Below are 19,128 nucleotides of genomic sequence, written 5' to 3' on the forward strand. Positions count from 1 at the left end.
AATCTACTGATGACCATGAAACCGTTGTCGATGGTCAGCGTTCTTGAGGGAAGGAAATTTGCCATCCTTACCTGGTCTGGCCTATATGTGATTCCAGAGCCACAGCAATGTGACTGACACTCAACTGCCCTCTCGAGAGAAACTAGGGATGGGCAATAAACGCTGACCAGCGACACCCATGTCCCACGAATGAATAATAAAACTGTCAGAGTGAACATGGTTCAGTTCTGGATGTGAATAACAGCAGCAATAACAGCAGTCCCTGTAATCACTTGTGAACTCGCTGGTATCTGAACAGATTGGATAACTGAGTGAATGCCATCCTGCACAGACCCAGTGAATGGTCTCTCCCCAGCATAAGACACTGGTGTGTCATAAGGTTGGATGAATCAATGATTGCTTTCTCACTCAGCTGAACAGCCTCTCTCTACTGTGAACTCGCTGGTGTGTCTGCAAGTGAGATAATCGATTAAATCTCATCTCACACTCTGGACAGCTGAATGGCCTCTCCCCTGTGTGAACTCGCTCGTGTCTCAGCAGGTCAGATGAAGTAGTGAATGCTTTCCCACACTCAGAGCAGGTGAACGGTCTCTCCCTGGTGTGAACTCGCTGGTGTATCTGTAGGTTGTAGGAGAGAGAGAATCCCTTTCCACATTCAGAGCAGGTGAATGGCCTCTCCCCAGTGTGAACTCGCTGGTGTGTCTGCAACTGAGATAACCGACTGAAACTCATCACACACTTGGAGCAGGTAAATGGCCTCTCCCCACTGTGAATTCGCTGGTGTATCCGGAGGTTGGAAGAGCGAGAGAATCCCTTTCCACACTGTGAACAGATGAACGGCCTCTCCCCTGTGTGAACCCGCTGGTGTGTCATTAAGTCGGATGAAGTAGTAAATCCCTTTGCACACTTAGTGCAGGTGAATGGTCTCTCCCCAGTGTGACTGCGCCGATGAATTTCCAGCTCCGAGGGGAATCTGAATCCCTTCCCACAATGTCCACATTTCCACAGTTTCTCCATGGTGCCAGTGTCCTTGTATCTCTCCAGGTTTGCTGATTAGTTGCGGTTGGTGTGTGTGTATGTGTTACACCAATGTTTAAAATCTTTTGAAGCAGATAAAAGAGAGAAATATTTCTCCTGGACTCAAATGCCGATAATATTCTGGTACCAATAATCGAACAATTCTGTTAATTCTTCACTTGATGTTTCCTTTGAGATTTCAATCTGTAAATCCTTCCCTCCATTATCCTGTAAAAGGAGTTGACAAAAGTCATCACCGTCAGTACTGGATAGAAATTCAGAACAGATAATTCTGAATATAACTGGACTAAAAACATGTGGTATACAATGCTGCATTTCTTAATTAGATAGGTGATGGGAAGGAGATTTGAGAAAACTATATTTACTCCAAATTTTAAAAGCAATCTTTCTGAATTGTAATGTCTCTTTGACTGGAACTATATAACATAACTACATGCTATAATTACAAGAATAAAACAATGAATCTTATTACCAAAACATAAATATACCAAATATATGAACACAAGATATATCTCTGTTGTGACTAATCTAAAAAGTAAACAAATTTCCAGAAAGTTCCAATGGAATACTGAAGGACAAGGTTTCACATTTTAAAAAATACTTTACAAATCAATCTAAAACCAGCATCACTAAATCATGCAGAGAGAAACACTATTTGAATGCACAAGATAAATTACACTTTAAAAAGCTCAGACAATAAAAACAGGTTTCACAAAATCACAAACATTTCCCCCTCAGTATATTTGGCTCTAATTCCAGTTACAGAACTCTCTGTAATTCCCAGGGGGAGAAAGAAAGTGTTTTACTCACAGATGTTGTCCAGAGGATGAAGTTTGAGTCTGTGTGTGAGGTTTGAGTCTGTGTGTGAAGTTTGAGTGTGTGTGTGAAGTTTGAGTGTGTGGTGAAGTTTGAGTCTGTGTGTGAAGTTTGAGTCTGTGTGTGAAGTTTGAGTCTGTGGTGAAGTTTGAGTCTGTGGTGAAGTTTGAGTCTGTGGTGAAGTTTGAGTCTGTGTGTGAAGTTTGAGTCTGTGGTCAAGCTACAAACAGAAGCTGTTCTGTTTCAAATCAAACTGCGGGACTTGGAAGAAAATGATGGGAAGAGATTTTGCAAAGTCCCCTCCCCCACTCCCTCAGCTGGCAGCCCAGCACGCAGGCGCAGAGAGCGCTGCTGAGCCGAGCTGTCCGGAGCAGGCGCAGAGAGCGCTGCTCAGCCGAGCTGTCCGGAGCAGGCGCAGAGAGCGCTGCTGAGCCGAGCTGTCCGGGGCAGGCGCAGAGAGCGCTGCTGAGCCGAGCTGTCCGGAGCAGGCGCAGTGCGGCTGCCACCAGCGGTCGCTCTCGATCTCTTTTTGGAGCAGCAGCCGCCGTAGAAAGAGGGGGGAGGGGGAGATCACCGAGCGGCTTCTCGCTCTGGCCGGAGCCGCCAGCCGGTTGCCCGGAAACCTTGGCTCGAGGAGGTGTCGGGGGAGGGGAACAATAGGTGGGGGCGGGACTCCCGTGTCCGCGCGCCCAGGCCTGCGCACTGGAACCCGAGGATGTCACTGCGGTGCAGACTGATTCCTATTGGCTGATATAGGCAGGCCTCCATTGACGTCACAATGCAAAAGTTTGTTGATGATTTTCAGAGTGAAACTTCCTCCTCTGGACAACATCTGGGAGGAAATCAATGTTTCCCCCTTTCCATTTCTTTTCTCATTCTGGGGGAAATTGGGGACTTGCAGCAACTGAAGGGAGAGGAAGTGAATTTAGGGAGGCTGCAGACTGGAACTATTACAGACGAACATCGGGCATTAGGAGCAGGACGAGACCCAGGTATATTTTTCTTTCTCTCTCAAAGATATTGACATCTTTTGACTCCCTCAGGATGTCGCACCTATTTATCTGGCTAATAGGATAGCCTCTTACCTAATGTTCACAATTAAAGGGGGAGTTTTCCCAGGAGAAGGCTGTTTAAATGAACAGTAAATTCGCTTGGGACAGAGATATGTTTAATGTAGTTATATGGTACGTGCTATGTTATTTATGATTCCCTATTTCTTGTCTTGATATATAAAAGGCACTGTGTCAACGTTACCCTATTTCCACTGATGGAGACATTACAACATAGAAGGAATCCATTTGGCAACTCAAATCCATGCCAACCCTCTTTGGAGCAATTCAGCCAGTCCCATTCCCCCTCTATATTCCCATTCCCCTGAGTTTCACATCACAATGGAACGGATGAGAATTCCAGATGAGCTGAGTTTGGGTGGAGCCGGGCGATGTCACTGAGATGGAAATAGTGATGATGATGTGGACATGTGGCTGGAACCTCATCTTGGGGTGAAATATTTCACCGGGGTTGTGAACAGCCTGGTTCAGGTCAGACATGTTGCCAGCAAGAGGGATAGAGTTGTTGGCGAGCAAGTGGAGCTTGGAGAGGGGACTGAAGACAGTGGGTTCAGTCTTCCCAGTATTTATATGAAATAAATTTCTGTTCGTTTAGTACTGGAAGTCAGATAAGTCAGGATGGTGTGTGGGTTGGAGGAACTCGGAGGTGATGGGTTGCAAGGGAGTAGAATAGACAGTATTACAGTTGATAAGGAGGATGTGCAGGATATTCTGGAGGGTCTGAAAATAGATAAATCCCCTGGTCCGGATGGGATTTATCCAAGGATTCTCTGGGAGGCAAGAGAAGTGATTGCAGAGCCTCTGGCTCTGATCTTCAGGTCGTCGTTGGCCTCTGGTATAGTACCAGAAGATTGGAGGTTAGCGAATGTTGTCCCATTGTTTAAGAAGGGGAACAGAGACTTCCCCGGGAATTATAGACCGGTGAGTCTCACTTCTGTTGTCGGCAAGATGTTGGAAAAAATTATAAGGGATAGGATTTATAGTTATTTGGAGAGTAATGAATTGATAGGTGATAGTCAGCATGGTTTTGTGGCAGGTAGGTCGTGCCTTACTAACCTTATTGAGTTTTTTGAGAAAGTGACCAAGGAGGTGGATGGGGGCAAGGCAGTGGACGTGGTATATATGGATTTTAGTAAGGCGTTTGATAAGGTTCACCATGGTAGGCTTCTGCAGAAAATGCAGATGTATGGGATTGGGGGTGATCTAGGAAATTGGATCAGGAATTGGCTAGCGGATAGGAAACAGAGGGTGGTGGTTGATAGTAAATATTCATCATGGAGTGCGGTTACAAGTGGTGTACCTCAGGGATCTGTTTTGGGGCCACTGCTGTTTGTAATATTTATTAATGATCTGGATGAGGGTATAGTTGGGTGGATTAGCATATTTGCTGATGACACCAAAGTCGGTGGTGTGGTAGACAGTGAGGAAGGGTGTCGTAGTTTGCAGGAAGACTTAGACAGGTTGCAAAGTTGGGCCGAGAGGTGGCGGATGGAGTTTAATGCGGAGAAGTGTGAGGTAATTCACTTTGGTAGGAATAACAGATGTGTTGAGTATAGGGCTAACGGGAGGACTTTGAGTAGTGTGGAGGAGCAGAGGGATCTAGGTGTATGTGTGCATAGATCCCTGAAGGTTGGGAATCAAGTAGATAGGGTTGTTAAGAAGGCATATGGTGTCTTGGCGTTTATTGGTAGGGGGATTGAATTTAGGAGTCGTGGCGTTATGTTGCAACTGTACACAACTCTGGTGCGGCCGCACTTGGAGTACTGTGTGCAGTTCTGGTCCCCACATTACAGGAAGGATGTGGAGGCTTTGGAGAGGGTGCAGAGGAGGTTTACCAGGATGTTGCCTGGTATGGAGGGGAGATCCTATGAGGAGAGGCTGAGGGATTTGGGATTGTTTTCGCTGGAAAGGCGGCGGCTAAGAGGGGATCTTATTGAAACATATAAGATGATTAGAGGTTTAGATAGGGTGGATAGTGATAGCCTTTTTCCTCTGATGGAGAAATCCAGCACGAGGGGGCATGGCTTTAAATTGAGGGGGGGTAGTTATAGAACCGATGTCAGGGGTAGGTTCTTTACCCAGAGGGTGGTGAGGGATTGGAATGCCCTGCCAGCATCAGTAGTAAATGCGCCTAGTTTGGGGGCGTTTAAGAGATCCGTAGATAGGTTCATGGACGAAAAGGAATTGGTTTAGGTTGGAGGGTCACAGTTTTTTTTTTAACTGGTCGGTGCAACATCGTGGGCCGAAGGGCCTGTTCTGCGCTGTAATGTTCTATGTTCTATGTTCTATGTTCTATATCCATCTGCTATCTTGGTGGAGTTGAGGGTTTGTGAGATTCTGTCAAAGTTCTTGTCAAGTTGTAGATGTATAAAATCCCTTGCCTTCACCTCAGCCACTCCTACTTCTCTCTATCTCCTCCCAAAGTCCTGTGTAGACCCAGGCTGTGTGGCAGGTTTCATTCCCTGAAGGACAATCAGCGAACCAGTTGGGTTTGTGTGACAATCCAGCAGCTTTCCTCACGGCAGCTCCACAAATTACCAGATGCATTCAGCTCAATTTCACAACCCACCGTTGTGTTTTTGTGGGTTCTTTCTCACTCACTTTTTTCTGTTTTAAATCAATTTCACAGGGGTTTACAAGAGGACGATTTGCAGTTGAGAAACTGAAACAAAATATGATATCAGAACCTGATGGAGTCGGTCAATTTATTGTAACCTGAATATCATTGTATTTTGAAATTGGAAGAAAAAAGCACCACTCACAGTGGGGAGAAACTGTACATGTGTTCTGTTTGTGGACAAGACTTCAACCAATCATCTGGCCTTTGGGAACATAATTGCAGTCACAACAGGGAGATGGCATGGAAGTGTGAGGATTGTGGGAAGGAATTCAATTACCCATCCCTGCTGGAAACTCATCGACGCAGTCACACTGGGGAGAGGCCATTCACCTGCTCCCAGTGTGGGAAGGGATTCACTCAGTTATCCAGCTTACATATACACCAGAGGACTCATGCTGAGGAGAGGCCGTTCACCTGCTCCCAATGTGGGAAGGGATTCAATCAGTCATCCAACTTAGCAATACACCAGCGTGTTCACACTGGGGAGAAACCGTTCAGCTGCTCTGACTGTGGGAAGGGATTTTCTCACTCATCCACTCTGCTGATACACCAGCGAACTCACACTCAGGAGAGGCCATTCACTTGCTCCCAGTGTGGGAAGGGATTTGCTGACTCATCTACTTTGTTGAAACACCAGCGAGTTCACACTGGGGAGAGGCCATTCACCTGTTCCCAGTGTGGAAAGGGATTTGCTCAGTCAGCCACCTTGTTCACACACCAGCGAATTCACACTGGGGAGAGGCCATTCACCTGCTCTGTGTGTGGGAAAGGATTCAGTCGGTCATCAACTCTGCTGACACACCAGCGAGTTCACACTGGGGAGAAACCATTCATCTGCTCTGTGTGTGGGAAAGGCTTCAATCACTCATCCAACCTCGCAACACATGAGCGAATCCACACAGAGGAGAGGCCATTCACCTGCTCTGTGTGTGAGAAGGGATTCAATCAGTCGTCTAAACTAGCAATACATCAGCGGGTTCACACTGGGGAGAGGCCATTCACCTGCTTGCAGTGTGGGAAGGGATACGTTACCTCATCGAATCTTCTGACGCACCAGCGAATTCACAACGAACTATTGTGATTGGATTTAAAATTAGGGAGAAACCATGAAAATGTACAGACTGTGAGGAGAGTTTCAGATACCTGTCAGAGCTGTTTGAAGATGGAGGGTTTCTACAGGCTGCTCTAAGACTTGTCTTCTCTCTGAAAGCTTCAGGAGTCTATACTCATTATAGCAAGTATATTTATGGTCTCTAACTGTAACTGAAGTGGGATCTACATCTCTGAGGAATGTTGCATATTTGGAACTGAAATTGTGCTAAATTAAAAATTAAAGTTGTTTCCTTTCACTGTTAAATATTGTTCAACTGTTAATAGTTAAGCTGCTTCATTTTTTGGAATTATATTTAAGCTGTTATTAAATAAAGTTTGTTTGACCATGAAAGATTCCTAATTTGTCAGTGGAATTACTCCTGGAGTGAAGCCTCCTATCCTCACATTTATGCCAAAATAGAAAACTTTGTTTTGGATCTAATCTGGCTTCTGAACATAATTTATGGGTTCTGGTCCAGGACACTTTTGGAAGGGATTCACTCTATAATCTCCCCTCCAACCATCCCCGCTTCACACTGGGGAGAGACCTTTTGAATGCCCAGACTGTGAGAACTGCTATAAAAGCTATGGAAAACTGATGTGTCATCAACGTGTTCACACTGATGAGAGACCATTCAGCTGCTTTTACTGTGAGACGGGGTTCAGGGAATCATTTCAACTCCCTGTACACCAGCGAGTTCACACTGGGGAGAGGCTATTCACCAGCTCTGAGTTTGGGAAGAGATTCACTCAGTTTTGAGGTTCGATTTCCAGTATCTACAGTACCTTATTTTGATCTGATTTTTTGTTTGATTTATTATTGTTGCATGTATTGGGATACAGTGAACAGTATTGTTTCTTGCGCACCATACAGACAAAACCTACCGTTCCAGCATTTTCTGTTTTAGTTCCTTTTGAAGGGTTCCCCCTCTCTCCTCCATCCTCACCGACAACAACAAGTCTGAGGAGCTCATGGAGCTCCTTTGTCACTAAAATGGAGACAACCTGATCAGCTGCCTCTGCTGTTTCCCTCCCTTCCACTGGGTCAAACTGTGTCTAACAATTTTCCCAAGCTTAAACTCATCTTTCTTTAGTTTCTCTCTGTCAAGCAGTTGATTTAGTAATCTATATTTGTATTATTGGATATTAGAAATAAGGTATAGATTTAAGTGAGTTTAATTCGGTGTTTCTGTGTACAGAAGGGTTAAAACTTTCATAGATTAATGTTAAATAAAGGTGTTTGCATGTATGAGGTTTTGGTTTCATTTCAAACTGTGCCCATATTCTGTTTAGAGAATTTACAATGTGAAAACACACAAGCGTAAAGAAAGATTAGGTTGTTACTTGGCAACCAGTGGCCATTTTGGGTTCGAAAGAATTTCTGAGTTAGCTGAAGAGGAAACTGCCAGAAACATGAGGCACAACAATGGAGTAAGGGCAAGAAAGAAAGTCCCAGAAGTTTAAGAACAGATAGTTCTAGAAAAAAGTCTGAGGAAAACTGAAGTCAAAGGGAATCTGAACAAGATACTGTTCCCTGAAGTTAAAGAAAGGGGCAAAGAGTGGTTTCCAGATAAAGGCAACACACATGGTGACGTTGGCTGGTGAAAAGCCAGACTCTGAAGTAATCCTAAGGTTGGGGACTTTGGTACCACCTGTGAAACAGTAGTGTTCTGTTGGCATGGCTGGGTACCTGAGAGATTACGTGGAAGCTTGAATGCATGTGATAATCTAAGGCAGAAGAATAGTGAAAGGAGAGATTGAAATCCTGGAAGTGGATCCTTGCTGAAAAGATCTGAGAGAGCGCATTGTTTGGGAGAACATTTTCGAGAGTGGATCTGGTTGATGAACATTTCTGTGCACCAATTTCAATGACAATGTTACAATTCGTGATGTTACACATGACAGAATCTCAGTGTGATTACTCAGCATCAGGTTATACTCTGAACCGGTGCAGTGCAAATGTTGGAACTTACTGATCAGGAACCGGTCAGAGATTACATTGAATCACAGAGAATTCTCTCATTCTTGGGCGACACGGTGACACAGTGGTGAGCACTGCTGACTCACAGTGCCAGGGTCCCGGGTTCGAATCCCGGCTTGGGTCACTGTCTGTGTGGAGTTTGCACATTCTCCCCGTGTCTGCGTGGGTTTCCTCCGGTTTCCTTCTCCAGTCCAAAGATGTGTGGGTTAGGTGGATTGGCCATGCTAAATTGCCCTGAGTGTCAGGGGGGCTAGCTAGGGTAAATGCATGAGGTGATGGGGAGAGGGCCTGCGTGGGATTGTGGTCGGTGCAGACTCAATGGGCCGAATGGCCTCCTTCTACACTGTAGGGATTCTATGAATATCCAGACCAGAAAGACATTGTTCGGTTTAACTAGTCTGTGCTGGGGTTTATATTTCACACAAGACACCTCCCATTCCATCTCCCTCATTTCAGCCTTTCAGCTCATCTTTCTAATCTCCTTTCCCTCATGTACTCATCCCATTTTCTTTTTAAACTATGAGTTGTCCAGCTAGTTCCTGTGGCAGTGAATTTCACATTGTGATCAATCTCTGAGTATAGATGGTGAGTGACTTGGAGGGAAACGTGCAGGTGATGATGTTCCCATGCATTTGCTGCCCTTCTCCAAGGGGCTAGAGGTTGCGGGTTTGCAACATGCTGTCAAAGAAGCCTTGGTGAGTGCTTGCAGTGCATCTTGTAGGTGGTACACACAGCTGCCATGTGAGTCAGTGTTGGAGGGACTAGATGTTTGTCGAAGGATTGCCAATCAAGCTGCTTTGTCTTGGATGGTGTTGAGCTTCCCGAGTTGTTGGAGCTGCACTAATTCAGAAAATTGGAGCTTATTCAATTGGACACAAGAGTTGTGCCTTGTAGATGCTGGACTTTGGGGAGAAGGATTAAACAGACCTTTTAATGGAAAATTCACCTGATCTAGCCCAGATACCACGAGGAGATGGAAATGGGATGTGCTATGATTCTCAATTGAAACCCGACCCAACTGAAAAGGTGAACATTGAAGAGTTGAACACGGAGGGAGGGATGTCTGTTAGTGTTCTTCAGCAGTGGAAGTGGGGATCGGGATTGTGCTGGAAGAACAGGAGTGATGGTGAAATGAGTCAGCAAATAGGGAACGGTTATTTAACCACCAGCTCAGGTTACTGAAGCCTGAATGTTGTGGGAGAGAAAAGGTGAGAGTGTTGCAGAGTTTAAAGTGGAACAGGAGAGTTTTAAGCTGGTGGAGTCAGTGAAATCTGAGTCTCGGTTTTGTCTGCTGTCATTTCATGGAGGCCCCGTTTTGCTGAAACCAATCGAGAAAACGCTGGAAAATCTCAGCAAGTCTGGCAGCATCTGTCAGGAGAGAAAAGAGCTGATGTTTCGAGTCTGGATGACCCTTTGTCAAACCCTTTTCTCTTTTGGTTTCAGATTCCAGCATCCGCAGTCATTTGCTTTTATCCCATTTTGCTGAAACTCTTTATTTCCACAGTTACAGAATCAGTGAAAAGACATGACACATTCTTCACAGCAGCATCAAACTCACACTGACTGTTTCCTCACTCACCTCGAGATTATCGATTCACCTCCGGCCTCTTCGGTTCACTCCTGCTTCGGGTGTGGTCTCAGAATGGGGAGAGGGAGGATTAGTGACCACCTCCCCTCACCCCCCTCCCGCCCACAAACACACACAAAGAGGAACGACTCAAACACAATCATTAAATAAAGCGAACACACGCACGCACACACCAAACGTGTATGTGCTCGCACACAGGTACACACACACACACATGAACTGAAATGCGTGTACACCCACACAGACACACACTCACTCATAGACACAAGCGTGCCTGCTCACAGACAAAATCGTAGGATTCCTACAGTGCTGAAGAGACCATTCAGCCCTTTGAGTCTGCACTGACTCTCTGACAGAGCATCTTACCCAGGCCCTATTCCCGTTACCCCATATATTTACCCCACTAATCACCCTGATCGACATATTTTGTGACATAAAGCAGCAATTTAGCATGGTCAATCCACCTAACCAGCACATATTGAAGTTTGGGAGGAAACCAGAGCCTCCGGAAGAAACCCACGCAGACACGGGGAGAACGTGCCAACTCCACACAGACACAGGGGCGGCACAATGGGGAGCACTGCTGCCTCACAGCACCAGGGACCTGGGTTCAAATCAAGCCTCAGGTTGTGTGAAGTTTGTGCATTCTCCCCGTGTCTGTGAGAGTTTCCTCCAGTTGCTCCGGTTTCCACCCTCACTCCAAAGACGTGTGATTGAGGTGGATTGGCCGTGCTAAATTGCCCCTTAGTGTTGGGGATATGATCAGTGTAAATACGTGGGGTTATGGGGATAGGGCCTGGGTGGGATTGTTGTTGGTGCAGGCTCGGTGGGCCGATTGGTCTCTTTCTGCATTGTAGGGATTCTATGATTTATCCAAGGCTGGAATCGAACCCAGGGCCCTGGCGCTGTGAGGCAGCAGTGCTAACCACCGTGCCACCATGCTGCCCAGGTGGGCACACAGACAGCTGCACACACTACACTGTCAATCACCTGCCTCCAGCTGTCAGTGCTGAGGAAGTGAAACCAAGCTCCCCCCCTATCTCACTCACTGCTCTGTCAGGTGGATAGTAAAATCCCACCGCCATTACTGGATGGAGTGAAGGAGAGCTCCCGCTGGTTTCCGAGGGCCGATCTTTATCCTTCAAACAGCCTAACATTTGGTGGTTATCCGACAGTTTGTGGGATGTGCTGTGTGCAGTGCCTGCCGGGTTTCCCAGGTGAACAGCAGTGACTGTGTTTCGGAAACAGGAAGCTGCCGTGTTGATTCAGAGCGCTCTGGAACAGCCCAGAACAAGCACAGGAGCTATATCATTCCCTCCTTTCGATGTTCCCTCCTGCCATTCTGTAGGAAGAGATGGTGACTGCACAGCAAGATCCCACAAGGCACGATGCAACACACAGCCAGGAAACTTAATTTCAGAGACGGTTTGAGGGACCCCTGGGAGAACCTGTTACAGCAGCTTGAATCTCAGGAACAGGTTACACAAACCTGTGACCTTCTGACCTGGGTGAGAGAGAGAATGAGAGGCACCAGGATAAGCTGGGAATGACTGATCCAGGAACCTCCAGTCCCATCGTCAACTCCCAACAGGTCCCTTATCCGAGGCTCAGCAAAGGGGGTCAACATGATAAACAACTGAATCCCCAGTGAAAAAATACACAGTCCCTGCTGTCAATATCTCCGGCCATTCCACATCGGTCACAGGTACACGGGCTAGTGTCTATCTCTGTGTGTGTGTGGAGGGGACAGTGATGGGAGGGCATGTTACCTACAGAAAGCCTGGTCCCAGGTTAGCCAGACGGCAGGTTGTATCCGGTGTCGATCGTCCTCAGGCCGTGTCTCAGCGAGCGATAGTAGGAGAGTGGGACCATCACAGGACCAGGCCCCCGCCCGTGTTCTCCACTCTCTGTGTGAAAGAAGAAGGTGGTAAGAATCGGAGTGGGAATAGCTTCTGTCGAGCCTGCTCCACTATTCATCATCAACCTCATCTCCACTTTCCCTGCAGTCTTCCCAATCCCTCAATTCCCAAAGATATCCCCACTTTCTGCACACTCCTCCCCATCCCATAATTCCCAAAGATATCCCCACTTTCCCTGCACTCCTCTCCATCCCTCAATTCCCAAAGATATCTCCACTTTCCGCACACTCCTCCCCATAGATATCCCCACTTTCCCCGCACTCCTCCCCATTCTTCAATTCCCAAAGACATCCCCACTTTCCCTGCACTCTTCCCCCATCCCTCATTTGTTTTTGTTCATTTGTGGGACATGGGCGTCTCTGACTGGCCAGCATTTATTGCCCATCCCTAGTTGCCCGAGGGCTGTTGAGCATCAACCACGTTGCTGTAGCTCTGGAGTCACATGTAGGCCAGACCAGGTAAGGGCGGCAGATTTCCTGTGGTTGACTCTCAACTGCCCTCCAAGAGCAACGAGGGATGGACAATAAATGCTGACCAGCCAGTGGTGCCCATATCCCACGAATGAATAAAAAGAATTGGGCCCAATCTACTCAACCTCTCAGGCTCCACAGCCCTGAATGGTTTCCTCTTCCTATTTTCCTGGCTCCCCCTCACATACAGAGTGCGGATCTCACCTGGGGCGGCTGGATGAATGCCAGCCAGTCAGAGGCGTGTGTGGGCAGCAGCCCCATTGCCTGGCACTTGTAGATGGCCAGGGCCAACCCCAGCAGGTTGCCGATGAAGTAGATGAGACGCTGCAGCCGGTGCTGATTCGAATTCCCCAGGACCCGAAAGACTGAGAGCGAGAATGGAAAAGCAGGAAATTCAGGAACATGTGAGAACCTTTCCTCATAACACAACACATCCATTTTAGGTATCAGTGTCTGGTAAACCGTCTCTGAACTGTCTCCAGCATACTTGCACACTTCCTTAAATAAGGTGACCAATACTGCACACAGTACTCCAGATGTGGTCTCACTAGTGACCTGTACAACTGAAGCATAACCTCCCAAGTTCTGTATTTAATTCCCATCACAATGAATGATAACATTCTATTAGTTTTCCTAATTACTTGCTGTACCTGCATATTAGACTTTTGTGATTTATGCACTCAGACACCCAGATCTTGATCAATTGTGCCAGTGGGCTGACGAATGGCAGATGGAGTTTAATTTAGACAAATGCGAGGTGATGCATTTTGGTAGATTGAACCAGGGCAGGACTTACTCAGTTAATGGTAGGGCGTTGGGGAGAGTTACAGAACAAAGAGATCTGAGGGTACATGTTCATAGCTCCTTGAAAGTGGAGTCACAGGTGGACAGAGTGGTGAAGAAGGCATTCGGCATGCTTGGTTTCATTGGTCAGAACATTGAATACAGGAGTTCGAATGTCTTGTTGAAGTTGTACAAGACATTGGTAAGGCCACACTTGCAATACTGTGTGCAGTTCTGGTCACCCTATTATAGAAAGGATATTATTAAACTAGAAAGAGTGCAGAAAAGATTTACCAGGATGCTACCGGGACTTGATGGATTGAGTTAAAAGGAGAGGATAGATAGACTGGGACGTTTTTCTTTGGAGCGTAGGAGGCTGAGGTGTGATCTTATAGAGGTCTATAAAATAATGAGGGGGCACAGATCAACTAGACAGTCAATATCTTTTCCCAAAGGTAGGGGAGTCTAAAACTAGAGGGCATAGGTTTAAGGTGAGAGGGGAGAGATACAAAAGTGTCCAGAGAGGCAATTTTTTCACACAGAGGATGGTGAATGTCTGGAACAAGCTGCCAGAGGTAGTAGCAGAGGCAAGTACAATTTTGTCTTTAAAAAAGCATTTAGATAGTTACATGGGTACGATGGGTTTAGAGGGATATGGGCCAAATGCGGGCAATTGGGATTAGGTTCGGGATTTTAAAAAAGGAAGGGCGGCATGGACAAGTTGGGCCGAAGGGCCTGTTTCTATGCTGTAAACCTCTATGACTCGATCCCTCTGAATCTCTGAGCTCTGCAATCTCTCAAAATTTAGACAAAATGCTTCTTTTTCATTCTTCCTGCCGAAATGGACAATTTCAAATTTGCCCACATTCTACTCCATTTGCCAGATATTTCCCCACTCACTTAACCTTTCTATCTTTCTGTACTCTCTGTATGTCCGCTTCACAACTTACTTTCCATCTATCTGTGTGTCATCGGCAAATTTGCCAAACATCCCTTCATCCAGTCATTCATATAAATTTGATTCCTTGCCCCAAATTTGATTCCTTGTCCACTATTTAGTTTAAAACCGTCTCTATTTTCCTCATCATGGGGTTCGCAAGAACACCGGCCCCAGCACAGTTCAGGTGTTGACTGTCCCAACGGCACAGATCCCACTTTACCCAGTACTGATGTCAGTGTCCCATGAACCAGAACCCACCTTCCACACCAGTTAGGGTGGCACAGTGGTTAGTACTGCTGCCGCACAACACCAGGGACTCGGTTCTATACTGGCTTAGAATCCCTACAATTCAGAAGGAGGCCATTCAGCCCATCGCTTCTGCGCCGACCATAATCCCACCCCGGCCCTATCCCTGTAACACAACGTATTTACTCTGTTAGTCCCCCTGACACTATGGGACAACGAACCATAGCCAATCAATTTAACCCGCACATCTTTGAACTGTGGGAGGAAACCGGAGGACCCGGAGGAAACCCACGCAGACAGACAGAGAACATGAAAACTCCACACACACGGTCACTCGAGGCTGGAATTGAACCTGGGTCCCTGCCGCTGTGAGGCAGCAGTGCTAACCACTATGCCACCCCTTGGGTCACTATCTGTGCAGAGTTTGCACGTTCACCCTGTATCTGTGTGGGTTTTCTCCGGGTGCTCCGGTTTTCTCCCAGTCTGAAAGACGTGCTGGTTAGGTGCACTGGCCACGCTAAATTCTCCCTCAGTGTACCCGAACATGTACTGGAGTGTGGCGACTCGGGGATTCTCACAGTAACTTCATTGCAGTGTTAACGTAAGCCTACTTGTGACACTAATAAATAAACTTTAACGCAGCCTTTCAGTCACGCATTCATCCCTCCGATCTGATCTGTCCTATACCTATTAGCATGTGGCTCAGGTAATAATTCAGAGATTATAACCATTGAGGTTCTGCTTCTTAATTTAGTGCTTAGGTCCTCATATCGACACTGAAAATCTCCTTCTTTATCTCTGTTGTTTATACCTACATTGACGAGGACAACTGGAACCTTCCCCTCCCCACTGAAATTTCTTCTCCAGCCCTGATCAGATGTCCTGAACCCCGGCCCCAGACAGGCACCACAGCTGCCTTGATTCACATTCTTTACTGCAGAGAATGTGCCAATCCCTCTCACTATACTGTCCCCCATTATCACTGCATTCCTTTTTGCTCCCCTCACTAGAATGGCTTCCTGTACCACAGTGCCATGGGTAATTGGTTCATCCATCCTGCAGCTCCCATTCATCCAAACAAGCTGAAAATACCTCAAACTGGCTGGACAATGTTAAAGGCTAAGGCTCCTGTCTGTGAGTTCCCTTATCTGTCTCACTCTCCTGTTCCTGACCACTGACCAAATCAGCAGACCCTGTGCCAAGAAGTGTGACTGCTCCCTGATACAAAGAATCCAGGTAACTTTCCCCCTCCCTGATGCATTGCAGTGTCTGTAGTTCAGCCTCCAGCTCATAAACTCTGAACCAGAGCTGCTTGAACTTCACTTACTGCAGACATGGTTGCCCTGGATCAAACTGACAGCCAGGAGCTCCCACATGCTGCAGCTGTGACACATCTTTAATGTGTGCGAATAAACTGTTTAATTATTTTACCTAATTACATATTTTATTTTTGTTTTCAAGTATTTTAGTTTTTAAGTATTTTATTAACCTTACCACCAGTTGCTGTACTTTTTTAATCCTTAAGAATAGAATAAACCGTAGTCACTTCGCAGATCCTCACCAAAAATCTAGCTTCTTCTCCTGTCGAAGAGTAAGATCACTTCCTGACGGCTGAGAAAGTTAGAAAGCAAAACAGCACCTCTTTCCCTTTCTTCTCTAACTCCCTTAATTACCCAACTCCCAGAACTCTATTCTAAGCTACATTCAAGTGATGCCGGTTCAGAGCTGTTTCTGAGCTGCAGATTCGATACAATACTCACTTGCAGACATGGACATCAAGGCCTGTATGGGTCTCCAGGCCATCATGCACACCATCATGATAGGGAGGATGGAGATGGTGTTGCCAGCCATGTACATGATGAACAGATTCATGGGCAGCTGTTTCAATGGGCCCAAGGCAATGTCCCAGCAGCGCTGAAAACAGAAAGTGAGCAGGGTATCAGTAAAGGGGGCCGGTTAGGGGAGGCCATATACTGATCTTATACCCAGGCCTTGAAGTAAGCATGATGATTAACCCTTTATCACACAGGCTGCTGTGGTTCACCAAGGTACTTCACCACTGTGGACAAACCAGGGGCGTTGTCAGTCACACACTAAAGACACATTCAAATCCAACTTACTTTCTCAACCAGGATCCAGTCTGTTTCTTGGACACAGATGTCTGGCAGCTGTTTGTCCGAATATGCGACTGGGCATATGGAGTCTCTCTGGCCACACTGTTGATCACGGCTCCTGTGAGAAACAGAAAACACAAATTGGTCACCCTTTCAAGACCTTCTTTAAAGAGGGAGTCTCTCTGTTGAGGACCCCAACGTGGTGGCAATAGTGCCAGCACGAACTAAAGCTTGGGCAAACCTCGGACACACACTGCCGTTGTGTCCACTGAACTGCCAGGGGAATGGAGAGATGCAGAAGTGGATTAGTGTCAATTGATAATCAGGGTGCCAATCCACTTGCCCTCCATTTAGGGACAAAGTGACAAATCACCAGATGTACCAAATTGTATCTTGAAAACAAACACTGCGGGACATTGAGAGAGATCCAGTTCAGCACCCGGCCCTGGAAACGAGCAATCGTTCCTCCAACCACCACCGCAGTTGGCACCTGATCAGGTGGAGGGGCTGAAACCAAAAGGGCATCTCAGGGTCATGACCTGGGGGATTTGAGGGGCTGCTTTGTGCTGAGGAGCTCGGTGAGGGGTAAAAGAGGCGTGAAAAACCCGGGGTTGGGAAGTTTTGGGTTGGTGCCACATCCCCGGGTCAGTGTGCGGTGGCCTCCCCTCAGGAGAGACGGGCTGACCCGGCTTGCCTCCTTCTCGAGCCCCCGGCTTCCCGCGCGGCCTCCGCACCTGCTGCTGCCGCTCAAGTTAAGCTCGAGGGTCCACTTGTGCCAGCGCGCGCCGTGGACAAGCCCCGCCCCTGCCGCCATGACAACGCCGCCGACCGTTAACCGTCCCCCGCTTTCAAATCTGATTCAGATCAAGAGAAGAAGCCGCACACTTCCGTCAACAAAACGCTCCCGCTGCAATGCGCGCATGTGCGATCCCAACCGCCTCAGCGTTCTGCGTGCACCGCCCTGCGTGCACCGCCCAAAGCCCCGCCCCCACATCGTCGTCATCTTTGTTAGGGGCACATCTGTTCCGACTCTTCACCTTCTGGCCAAATGGAGCACGTTTGCCCCGCACAAAGATGGACATCACTTAATGTCAGAGATATTTGCAATATTGAGTCCAGATGACCCTTTGTCAAAGCAAAAAGACATAGAAAGTGGAAGATATTTATACTGCAGGGTGAGGGAATGAAACCAGGGGAAAATACTGCTCATGGTTGTGATGCGCGATATATCACACGGGAGGCAAGATGTACTCGGGAAATAAAGGCTTTTATTGCCAACAATAACAGAGCTACGGGGCGGCACGGTAGCACAGTGGTTAGCACTGCTGCTTCACAGCTCCAGGGTCCCAGGTTCGATTCCCGGCTCGGGTCACTGTCTGTGTGGAGTTTGCACATTCTCCTCGTGTCTGCGTGGGTTTCCTCCGGGTGCTCCGGTTTCCTCCCACAGTCCAAAGATGTGCGGGTTAGGTTGATTGGCCAGGTTAAAAATTGCCCCTTAGAGTCCTGAGATGCGTAGGTTAGAGGGATTAGCGGGTAAATGTGTGGGGGTAGGGCCTGGGTGGGATTGTGGTCGGTGCAGACTCGATGGGCCGAATGGCCTCCTTCTGCACTGTAGGGTTTCTATGATTTCTTCTATGATATACAATATACAATCCCAGACTAAAGGGCCACCAGGCAGAGCAGTGACCTTTATACCTCTCCCAGGAGGCGGAGCCAACTGGTGTGTACCATAGGACTATATTAACAGGTAGAACAGCCCAACCCTAACCCCAACAGTAACATATCTACAGACTCATAGTACTGGCCAGACCCTGGCTCAGCACTACCTGGTGGCAACCAACAATGGTTCACCACAGGTTGTCCACATTCTCTCTGTGGACAGCCATTACAGCACCAGGGACTCAGGTTTGTTTCTCGGCTTGGGGTGACTGTGCGGAGTCCGCACGTTCTCCAGGTGCTCCTGTTTCCTCCCACACATCATCTTTTTCTTCTCATGAAAATCCAGTATTTCCGATCGCTCTGAATAAATTTTGAGGTTCAAGTCAGAGCGAATAAATAAAAGCAAAAAACTGTGGATGCGAGAATCTGAAACAAAAACTGATAATGAACCCCTGTTCATTATTCAACATTTAACATCAATACATTTATTTATTATGCATCTCCTCATTCTGAATTGAATATCTCTGACATATGCAGCATTGAATTGCAACTATAACTGGCCAACAAAACAGATCGAGTCACTGGTTAATGCACTTCCCATGATGCTTATTTGAGATTGACCATAGTCAGTTTATCAACAAAATCAAATATGTTTAATGGGAAGAGATTTAAGAATGATCAGTTAGTTTATTCTGGGTGTGAAATATGCTGGCGCCTAAATCCCATTCATCTATCGGAAAGTCCAGTAGATCTGCAGTGAGCCTCGATTCCCTCAACAGCATGAATGGTTTT

At 47.0% G+C, this 19,128-nt stretch overlaps 3 protein-coding genes across 3 annotated transcripts in view; 1 reads left to right on the forward strand and 2 right to left on the reverse strand.

The window, feature by feature from the left end:
- Positions 1-329: 329 nt before the first annotated feature.
- LOC144485147 (uncharacterized) lies at positions 330-12,042 on the reverse strand. Its single transcript, XM_078203391.1, has 2 exons — positions 11,979-12,042; positions 330-1,245 (listed from the first exon to the last, which is right to left on the reverse strand). The coding sequence occupies exon 2, from the start codon at positions 1,015-1,017 to the stop codon at positions 409-411; it is 609 nt and encodes a 202-aa protein (XP_078059517.1). The 5' UTR covers positions 1,018-1,245; positions 11,979-12,042; the 3' UTR covers positions 330-408.
- The window catches only part of LOC144485143 (uncharacterized), a 158,370-nt gene continuing 142,014 nt past the window's right edge, over positions 2,773-19,128 (forward strand). The window contains exons 1-2 of the mRNA XM_078203385.1: positions 2,773-2,846; positions 5,554-6,398. Coding sequence (XP_078059511.1) covers positions 5,705-6,398 — 694 coding nt within the window. The 5' untranslated portion in view covers positions 2,773-2,846; positions 5,554-5,704. The remainder of the gene's footprint in view (positions 2,847-5,553; positions 6,399-19,128) is intronic.
- On the reverse strand, positions 11,891-17,551 carry LOC144485148 (ER membrane protein complex subunit 4-like). The gene is made up of 5 exons (XM_078203392.1): positions 17,412-17,551; positions 16,684-16,795; positions 16,324-16,477; positions 12,799-12,959; positions 11,891-12,112 (listed from the first exon to the last, which is right to left on the reverse strand). The coding sequence occupies exons 1-5, from the start codon at positions 17,489-17,491 to the stop codon at positions 12,077-12,079; spliced, it is 543 nt and encodes a 180-aa protein (XP_078059518.1). The 5' UTR covers positions 17,492-17,551; the 3' UTR covers positions 11,891-12,076.

This window comes from Mustelus asterias, unplaced genomic scaffold (assembly GCF_964213995.1).
Source record: "Mustelus asterias unplaced genomic scaffold, sMusAst1.hap1.1 HAP1_SCAFFOLD_155, whole genome shotgun sequence".
Classification (NCBI taxonomy): Eukaryota; Metazoa; Chordata; class Chondrichthyes; order Carcharhiniformes; family Triakidae; genus Mustelus; species Mustelus asterias.

What these genes read in the sequence shown, in the direction of transcription:
- LOC144485147 (XM_078203391.1), bottom strand. Translation starts at nt 1,017, where the DNA reads ATGGAGAAACTGTGGAAATGTGGACATTGTGGGAAGGGATTCAGATTC.
- LOC144485148 (XM_078203392.1), bottom strand. Translation starts at nt 17,491, where the DNA reads ATGGCGGCAGGGGCGGGGCTTGTCCACGGCGCGCGCTGGCACAAGTGG. An exon ending in ACTGGATCCTGGTTGAGAAA is followed by an intron (nt 16,478 to 16,683) that starts GTAAGTTGGATT and finishes TTCTGTTTTCAG; the next exon opens with CGCTGCTGGGACATTGCCTT. An exon ending in CATTCATCCAGCCGCCCCAG is followed by an intron (nt 12,113 to 12,798) that starts GTGAGATCCGCA and finishes TCTTTCACACAG; the next exon opens with AGAGTGGAGAACACGGGCGG.